The sequence below is a fragment of the Rousettus aegyptiacus genome, unplaced genomic scaffold, assembly GCF_014176215.1.
Source record: "Rousettus aegyptiacus isolate mRouAeg1 unplaced genomic scaffold, mRouAeg1.p scaffold_m13_p_13, whole genome shotgun sequence".
Taxonomy (NCBI): Eukaryota; Metazoa; Chordata; class Mammalia; order Chiroptera; family Pteropodidae; genus Rousettus; species Rousettus aegyptiacus.
Genome location: NW_023416288.1, coordinates 71,919,574 through 71,929,787, shown reverse-complemented (window position 1 = coordinate 71,929,787; position 10,214 = coordinate 71,919,574). Strand labels below are relative to the sequence as shown.

Below are 10,214 nucleotides of genomic sequence, written 5' to 3'. Positions count from 1 at the left end.
ATTTGGAGAAAGTTATTAACTTGCCTCTGAGCCTAAAGTTATCTGTGTGGGTATCAATGAAAAAATATTTTGTTTCCTTACATCACCTATTCAATTCTTATACTATGCTAACAATGTTCTTCTTCATCTTTTCCTTATTTCTCACAAAGTTTGAGCCAATTCTCAGCCACTATAACCAGAATAAGATCTGTTTCTCTTTGGTGCCAGCTTCTTGTTGAGGCAGGTTAATGAAGGTTTGTGGTTTTCCCTCTCATTAGGAATTCATTTTGTCATTGACAATGCTTCACTGATCATTATGATTTCATGCGCTGCTGTTGATTCGACTTGGAGGTGGACTTCCCAGCTAGGCTGCTTTGCCTCCTTTGAGAACTAGTTAAGCATTCACTCACAGGTCTCTTCAGAAAGTCCTTTCCTTGCTGGAATGCAGGACATGCTTTCTCACTGTTCCTGTTGACTTTTTTCACCGTCAAGATTACTCATCACAGCTGAAGACTGAACAACAATAGATGGGAAACGGTTTCCACATTTTTCCATAAAACACAGCCCCAACCACTTTGCAGCCAACTTTTTGGAAGAGTTAGAGGAACAACAATCGTTTAGCAAGCATTAGAGGTAAACTGGGCACTCCACAACACACTGAACCTGACACCGCCCTTTCTAGAATATCAGGTTTGTTAATACAAAATTTGTTCAAATATTTTAGAAATGCAGTTTGGCAGAAATAAATTAAGAAAAGCCAAACTTTGGAAGATCTTTAGTATTATAATGATGATTAACCAGCATAATTAAACTCATGCCAACATGTGACTTTTTTCCCTGCCATGTAGTTGAAACTGATCTTTTTTTTCAAAAAGTATATTGCATTTTTGCTATAAACAAAAGGTTGTCTTTTGCATTTCTCCATTATAGTTCCATGTCTTCTCTAAAATTAGATAATAAGCTCTAAGGATTCCATCCTCTATTTCCTCTTTACCTCCTCCTTTTGTGCCCTCCCCAGATTCCCTTTTCTAAACTGCTAGTATTTTTAATGTAACACGTGCCCCTTTAAATATATTTCCAGCTTTTTAAATTCATGTTATAATTTGACTTTTGATTGAATATGGAAACTTAGGTTTAAAAAAATCCTTTTCATTTTTGGATTAATAAGTCAAGAATTTCCTGACTTATTATAGCCCCAAAGTAAAAATGACTGATTATTGTTCAATTCATCTTATGCTACTTTACAGTAAGGTAAAGAGAGAAGCCCCAAATTCAGAAACAGATAAAACATTTCAAACACTAACAATTTTCAAAAATTTTAATCAATTAGAAAAGTCAAGTCTCCCCTAGCTCACAGCCAAGCACATTAAAAAAAATTATCTCTGGTAAACTTGAAGCTTAATGAAATACTTCTACAATTGTATATATTTTGTGTATTTTGTAACTATGACAGGACCTGTTGGTATGAATTTCTTTTGTTTCAGAAAAGATAAGTAATAAAATTATAGCAAAATATCATATTTTCATTCATTTCAAATCATTTCAGAAGCAGTCGGGAAATATTAAATTCTGCATGTGTGCTTTCTCCAAATTTCCGTCCACACTGACTAAATGTAAACCAATGTCACCAAAAGCACATCACACAGGCACCCTCACAGATCCCTTCCTTATGTTTAGATGTGAAATGCACCTGAAGGTTCCAAGCCATTGTTTTAATCCTTCCCTCTGAAACTGAGAGATAGTTGTGTCTTAGGCAGCGATAGAAGGTGGGCGACGGAAGAAACGTCTTAGAACAGAGTAGAATTCTTTCTGAAGCTCAGGTGCCTATACTGGGCACCTCTGTTGGCAAATTGGCTCCCTCCACTCCCCACCCCTATTGAGATGATGCACTGCAAAAACATTCGCTCTCCCCAGACGCCTCTCAGTGGTTTGTAGGTGGGGAAATGTCGCCCAGGGTTTAAAATATGTGCCCAGCTCGGGTGAAGCGCTTTCTCACTGTATTTGCTCCCTGCGGGCACTCCCAGCCCTCTGCTGCCAGAACCTTGGGGATGTGCCTAGACCCGGCACAGCGCACGTCCTGGCCAACCCAGAGCAGAACAAACCCTTGGCCGGCGGCCAGGAGGCTCCCTCCCAGCCATCGCCACCCCCTCCCCCATCCCCCGCCAGCGCCTCCCCCCGCCTCCCCCGCCCCATACAATACAAGATCTTCCTTCCTCAGTTCTCTTAAATCACAGGCCAGGGAAATCTCAGAGCCTTCATCCAGCCACCGGCCAGCATGTCTGGGGGCAAATACGTAGACTCCGAGGTAGGCTTGGGTGGGTGCGCGCCGGGCCCCGGGGCTCGCGAGGAGTGTCTCCTTCTGCTATCTCCCTCTCCAAATACTCCGACTGCTTTCCTTGCCCCAGCCCTCTCTCGACTTCGGAGCACTCCTCTTGCGCTGGCACTGCAGAGGAATGGGCCTGGGCGGGGAGGTGAAGAGGAGGCAGGAATGTTCTGTGTTGTTCTTTTGAGAAGGGGCTCGGGGGTGGGGGCTAAGCTAGAGGGACACGGAAAAGGGAGTCCGGGTTCTGAAGTTGGGTCTTCATGACGCGCGTTTTGGTGGGTCCCAGGTGCCGCCTTACTGCGGGACACCCCAAGGTGCGACCCCTGCCTGCTGGGAGGCGGAGAGCTGGATCTGAGGGTGGTAGATCATTCACCCGCAGTCCTGAGAACTGTCCCAGCGACTCCCCGCCAGGCGCCTGCACCCGCGCGGTCCCCGACGACGGCGCGCGCGGTGTTTGCACTTTCCAAAGCTCTTAGGCCACCTCAAGAACTCTTCCCACATCTCGGCGCCTGGCAAGGGTGTTTAGAGAGGGACGGACCTCCCTTCCCCCAACTATCACCACCACTTCTAACCACCCTCCGGCCCTGGTGTGGAGACCTCGTTATCCCAAACGCAGCTGCCGTCCGGCCACTGGTCCTCAGCCCGGGAGTGACCTGAGGGTGGGTCGGGGGAGTGCGCAGGTGAGATATCGTTCTAGGGAGTTTAGGGGATCTGACACAAGGCTCCGCCCAGAGATGGGGCATGCCGTATTGTAACCACCACGGCCCGCGGTCGTGCTGTGGAGAGCAGAGGGAGGGTGGGAGACGCGGGCAGGTGACAGGGAGACGCGGCCAGGAAGCAACGAAATAGGGACACTCCGTGAGTCGGGGGAGTTCCAACTAAATCTTAAGGATGAAGCTGGAAGGATTGTGGAGAGAGAGGGAATGGGGTCCGGAGCGGGATAATGGAGCAGGTGAAGCACTGGGATGAAGGAGAGGGGCTGGAAAGAAGTCGGCGGTCCGGTCCCTCCCTGCCGGGGTCTCTGCGGGGTACCGCGGGCAGGGCGTGCGCTGGGCGGGGGCCGCGGCTGCCGGCGCGGCGGGGTTTGCCCTGACCCCTGGCGGCGGGCGTGGGAGGCAGGCGCTCCCTGCCTGGTACGCAGGGGTGTGGTGTCCTCTCCTCCATTCTCTTAAAAAGCTTGCGGCGCCAAGGAGTTTACTGAGCGCGGAGCCACTGCTGCAGAAGTGGTTAGTTCAATTTTGAGCCTCAAGGTTTGCTCCACCGCCAGGCTGACTTCTGATCACTTGTTTTTCTTTTTGAAAATTTCTTTCCACTGCCGGTGCCACTCTCCTCCTCCTGGCCGTCCGCCCTCTGCAGGGACATCTCTACACTGTTCCCATCCGGGAACAGGGCAACATCTACAAGCCCAACAACAAGGCCATGACAGACGAAATGAACGAGAAGCAAGTGTACGACGTGCACACCAAGGAGATCGACCTGGTCAACCGCGACCCCAAGCATCTCAACGATGACGTGGTCAAGGTAAGTTGAGACAGCCAGTGAGGAAGGGAGGTCTCCTGCCTGAGGGGACGCTGTCAGGCCTGGGACAGCTCTCCTCTGGCAAGCATCCTGTGCATCCATTTCTACCTTTGCTACACACATACCGTTTTCTGGGCTTGATGTATTGGAGCTCCCGCGGTTGTCAGAAATGTCTCATCTCTCCTCCCCCCTCCTGCTGGTTAGTTCAGCTGGAATTTATCTGGTTTTGTAAGAGTTCATATAACTGCACTCTCTTCTCCTGGCAAATAAACCTCCTGATCTCAGCAACAGACATACCTGCACTCCTTAGAAGGGCGAGATGGTTATGCTACAAGTCTTCCTCTCTCCATTCTCAGGTTGAAAGTCCAGGGAAGAAGTGGGGTGCTCACTGCACATAGAATTAAAGCAGTAAAGTCACTTTGTAAGGTTTTGTGCCAAAGGCAAAAGCCGTGATACAGAGTTGGCAGGTCCCCGAGCTAAAATTAAGTACCTTAAAGTGATTTTCTTAAAAATAATAAAATGAGAAGAAATGCTTCTGACCAAAGACAAAGATCATACAAATGCATATACAGATATTTACTCATTGTGATTGATATGTACATATTTATGGTATTTTAACTGAAAAAAAAAAACATGGCTCTTATGCACGGTTAAGCAAATTTTACAAAATCAAAAATAATATGCCCCTCCTGATTTCTCCCAAAGATACTTCTAGTTAGGTGTGGAAAGTTGCTTCTTTAGTGACTATCTGTGTCAGCCTTCCCCGAACTCATGGAACATTTGGGTTGGAGTTCTTTATACTTTCAGGATGTGCTTGGTGATATTAAAAACAGGTTAATTGAACTGGTTGTTGGCCAAACTTAGATTTGACTCCACGGTCAGTTTTCTATTTCATTATGTTATTCAACTTTGACCATTTTAGCAAATCGAGTCAGAGGAATTTATTGTCTGAACCCATCTGGATTGTGAAGTCATGGGCCTGAGCCATCCTTGGCAAAGGGTTTTCTTTGAGGGGCCAGGAGGGCCGATGAAAGTCCCAGCCTGGAAGATAGACTGTGAAGACCCAGTTCTGTCCAACCTGGGAGCAGCCAATGAGGTGCATGAGCAATTTCCACCCACCAGGACTCCTATCCATAGATGAAAGGAGCTATAGTTCAGAGACTATGTACATTTATGAATAATAGATTTCAAAAAAGGGAACAATTTAATCTGTAACTGGAAGGAAAGTATAACTGTCAGAATTGACTCTCTTGGCTCACTGGTGGAGGAAAAAGGAAAATTGGAGCATTAGCAGGAATATTTAAAAGTAGCAGCAATAATAAAAGTACCTTGTAAACTGAAAATTAAAATTGCTAAAAGCTATTTACTAAAAACATTACCTTAACAGGGGTAAGGGCATTTTTGCTTTTTTCTCTTCTCATGTAGCTTTGGACAAGGAGAGATGCCAGGAAAAGAGGCAGATTTCAGAAAGGGCTGGCTTCACTGGAACCTCCCTGTTGTTCCATCGCAGGGTGAGTGGGGTTCCTGGAGCAAGCAAACCTCCCACATGAGTCAGAGAGGCCAGCAGTGTGGATGTGGGTCTCCACACATAGCATGACTAAATTGAGAAAGAAAGTCCCTCTGGGAAAAGATACTTCAACGCAGATGGAAAAAAGGCATAACAGGCTTAGAGGAAGCAACAGTTTACAAAATAGTATTTCAAAGAGCAAGTGTGAGGATCCTCATATTAAAGAAATTAAAAGGAAGAGTTAGAGCAAGTTCCTGCTGGCCTAGAGAAAGCAAACCCCGCCTACTTGCTCATAGAACTGTGAGCAACACAAGACAGTCAAATAGAAAAATCTACCTTGAGAAGAATTTGGTAGGCCACAGTAGTTATGTGCCCTGACTAAGGAGGACTTCAGAATGCCCTACAGAGGGAGACCCAAGGAGTGCTGTCTGCCAGTCGGGCTGGGAAAGGGGGTCTACAGAGAGTCTTGGTTTATAATTTTTTTCTTCGAGTCTAAGCACAAACATCATGACTGAAACAAGGATGATCCTTTCCATGTTACCATGACAGTAAATAAAAAATTTTTTGTAAATTTTATTTTGACAACATAGACTTCTTAAAATAATAAAGGCATCCAAAGCTTCGTTGTTAATGCATGGCAGCTTAAAACTTAACGTGATCATAAACAGTGATCAACTGAATCTACTATTGAAGGTACCAAATCAGGTACGGAAAGTTCTGTTCTAAAGGCAAGCAGCTCTGTGAAAATGGCTTTATCCAATACTGTAGTCACTAGCCACCATGGCTATTTATCATTAAATTTCAAGTAATTCAAGTTAAATGAAATTAAAAATTCAGTTCCTCAGTCATACTAGCCACATTTTGAGTTCTCAGCACATGAAGCTAGTGGCTTCTGTGTTGGACAGTATAGAAATAAAATGTTTCCATGACATTCGTGGAAGTCACTATTGGACAGAACCAGTCAAGAGTGTTCCCTGCATTTTAAAAAGCTTCCTGTACCAAGTTAGGAAAACAACTCTAGATGGAGAAGAAATTAAACCCTGATGACAGTGTGAGGAACAGCATAGTACCTCTCAGCCCCATTAAAGTTTTTTTTTTTTAAGTGAATGGTATTTGGGGAAGAAAAGTCAGAAACTAGGTGTGTCATGAATTTATATTTCAAGAAGGTGGAATATTATTATCTATTCCACGGTGATAAAGATATGAATTAGTCTATACCATTTAGTTCCATTAAGTTGGTTTCTTAACTTACTAAAGGTTTGCTGCATCATATTATGAGATAACTGTGTAGATATTTATCCAAAAGATAGTAGGCTATGAATGCTTTTCAAAATTTCCTGTAATTAAAGTGATCACAACTTCAGATCCTTCATTCTCCCTCTAAGATTTCTATATCTTTTTCTTATGTTCACATTTTCATTCATGTTTATTGTGTACTTATTTAGAATTTGTAAATAAATAAAATGGCTTCAAATGTATGGCTTTGATATATTAGCCATTGATGCATTCATTTATTAAAGTCTTATCATAAGCTAAACTAAACACTTTGCTAGATACTACAAAAGGTAATTTCTAACATAAGTTCTAGCAGTCACAAAAATTAACGTTAATGAATGAGACAAGATGCATACAGTAGGTAAAAAGTTTTTAAAAACATACACACAGTATCACAACAGTAAATCACTGCCAAATTGTAACTAATGGATTCTTTTTTACTTTGACTGCTAGGAAACATATAACTAGATTTTAAGTTTCATTAACCCATGTTACTTATTCTCTCCCACATATGATTTAAAATTTTCACTGTTTTATGTGGTCTCTATTTTAAGCCCTCTCATTCCTTATTTTAGAAATAGACCAAATATATACTAAATCAAATATATATAATAAATCAAAAGTAAGTAGTATTAAATAATACTACTAATAAAAAGGTTTATAAAAAGTGTTATTAATTATCTTAATCTTGGTAATCTTTCTACAGTGTAGATGTATATCAAATGATTATTGTACACTTTAAATATATACAATTATATTTGTCAATTAGTCCTCAATAAAGTTTTTTTTTTTTTTTTTTAAGTGAATGGTATTGACATTAAGTGTTAGGGAAGGTAGGGCATTAGAGTGAGAGAAGAAAGGATGCATTAGAGATAGTTTAACGCAGAAGAGCATGAAGAAGATGCAATCTGAGTTGAGTCATAAAGGATAGATGAAATGCAAATAGCAGAGAAAGGCACAGAAGGCATTCTAAATGAGCGAAGCATGGAAATGGAAATGTCTCACTCAGGGCATTTGGATTGGATTTAGAGTTCATGTGGCAGAGTGGTAGGTCGTAAAGATGGAAAGACGCATCAGGTCAGATGGCAGAGTCCTGAATCCAGTACTCATGATAAATTTTGACTTTATCATGTCAGCAGTAAAAAACCAGGAAGACTTCAAGTGAGGATGGCATGATAAAGGTCGGCTTTTTGGAAAATGAGTAGGTAAGGTATAGAATGTGATAACACATAGCCAGTCTGGATGAGCAGAGAATAGTTATGATGCAATTGCATGGTGGTCCAGACATGGAATGTGAAGGACAGTATATAATGGCATTGGGGATAAAACTATATAAAAGCACAAAATGACAGAATTTTAGAATTAGAAGGGAACATAATGGTTATACCAGACTAAGCTCCAATTTCCCTTTTTTAACGTTAAGAGAAATTTAACAGCTAACAAAATTTAAAATTTTATCCATGTTTTCACATAGTCGCTTTCCAAAACATATTTTGAAATGTATCACAATGGAAGAATAGTCAAGATTATGCGATTCTCATGAAATATTATCATGAGAGAAGAAATTCGTTGAGATGATTCTGAGGTTAGCTCTAAGACAAATAAAGACATCCAAGAGGGTGGAAAGTAAAAAATGCATTTGTAACTTTCTTTTCTAAAGCTTGAATGTAATGATTCTTAAATATACATGAACTTTTTTTTTTTATCATTCAAGAAAAGGCATACACATTGTAATCAGATCTGTTTTGGTTTTAAAATAATGAACTCTGATCTCTTTCAACCAGAAAACATTCTAGAGAGCTTAACAATTAATATCGATATAATAGTAATTTTTAATTGCATATTTATTTGACACACCTATAATCAAAGCATAACATTTAAAAGATCAGGTTATCTCAAAACATTCAGCATCATGGTAATGTTCTCTTCTGTTGGGGCCGGTATCAGTTTTGCTTGTCTGTTTGTTCATTTAAGAGATAGCGTCACAAGAGGGTGATTGATATTCTGCCACATATGGCATGGATTCAGAATCCTCAGCTTGTAAAGGAGTATTATGGTCATCTTCAGTGGGAAATTATTCTCACATCACTGAGCAAATTATGATACTAAAATGATGGATATTATTTATTCTTAAGCATCCGAAACAATTTCGAGTTCAGTTAACAATGATATACATTTTAAATGCTTATTGAAAGTCTTTTTACTTCTCTACCTGTTAATTGTGCTCAAAAACATTAAAAAATTAGCTCAATTTTGGTTCTAACTGAATAAAATATTATATTGTTTCTTAAATATGAAGATGAGACATACCAAATACCCTTGAATTATGAAAAAGTTCACAGTGCGGGTAATTCTTCCAATTAACAACAGTGATGGCTACATTTTAAAGGGGGTTAGAGTAAGAACAGCTGCAATAGTACGTAGCATCTGGAAAGTCCAATAATTCTGAAAACCACCTGCTTATGCGTTTTGCCCACTCAAGTCCATAATATAACAGACACTTTCATATTCCAAATGAAACCGTTCTTTGTTTGCCCTAGTTTCAACATAGGTTCTCTATGATGAAATGCCTAGAGAGAGCTGGTCACTAGGAGAACGGGGCTGCAGGCACTGACCTGTGGGGCTTTGGGCCCTTTCATGGTTCAACTGACTGGGTCTGCAGTAGAGAAAGGGCGGAGCTGCTATTTTCTTGCAAAGATGGTTTATGCCAAGAAACAACACTTTTTTCCCCCACACTCTGGACTATATATATATATCTATAATCTTCATTACTGTACATAAAGGCCCTGGAGAATAAGATTTGCATACTGTCTTTTTTTTAAAAGAAGTTCCTTAAAAAGAAGCCCTGGGCCTCTAGAAATGCGCCTAACACATGGGTGCCCAGAGGCATCTTGATAGCGTAGAAAAGAGTATTGTGCCAAGATAAGAAAAGATATTTTTGTAACTTTTGCAACTTTTTCTCCAAAACTTGAATGTAATGATTCTTAAATATGCCAACACAAAGATTTTTTTTCTTTATCAGTCAGGAAGAGGCACGCTTATAGTAATCAGATCAGTTTGGGTTTCAAAATAAGAACCTAATGCTTTTGTGGTCTCTTTCGACTAGAAAATGTCTTTTCCAGTTAGTATGGACACAAGGAAGGAGGAGTGAAGGATGTCAACAGATTTCTCTTCCTCAGTAGTCCCTGAGAGTTCTGCTTATAAATAGGGAGTAAACTTTTTTGGGTAACAAAAGTTAATAAACACCGACCCTAAGAATATTTGGGGCAAACTACTTTATGTTTTTATGCAATTTCTCTAACTATAATTAAAAGAATGAGAGTCATTCTCATATAATAGCATTCCCCTCCAAAGCTATGCACCTTACAATAAGTGATTATTATACATCTACTATTACGTGTGCGGGGCTACAATAAAAGACGGAGATAGGAGCACTGCCCACAGAGTTATGGCTATCTCTTTGCCTCTCTTCATACAGGTTCCTTTGAAAACTTTCACTGAAATTCCTTTAGCAAATTCTATTGTCTGTTAAAACTTATAAACTTCGGGGCTTAGTTCAAAAAAAGTCTCGTCTCTAATGCTTTGAATCATTCCTGCACCAGTAAATAATGA

At 41.0% G+C, this 10,214-nt stretch overlaps 1 protein-coding gene across 4 annotated transcripts in view; it reads left to right on the top strand.

Moving 5' to 3' along the window:
- Positions 1-1,986: 1,986 nt before the first annotated feature.
- The window catches only part of CAV1 (caveolin 1), a 31,613-nt gene continuing 23,385 nt past the window's right edge, over positions 1,987-10,214 (top strand). The window contains exons 1-3 of one of the 4 annotated variants that reach the window (XM_016119321.2): positions 2,147-2,284; positions 3,659-3,823; positions 5,246-5,331. In XM_016119321.2, the coding sequence (XP_015974807.1) occupies positions 2,255-2,284; positions 3,659-3,823; positions 5,246-5,331 (281 nt within the window). In that variant the 5' untranslated portion in view covers positions 2,147-2,254. Of the gene's footprint in view, positions 2,285-2,717; positions 2,983-3,414; positions 3,529-3,658; positions 3,824-5,245; positions 5,332-10,214 lie in introns of those variants that run through there. The other 3 variants (XM_016119318.2, XM_016119319.2, XM_016119320.2) reach the window with 3 other exon arrangements.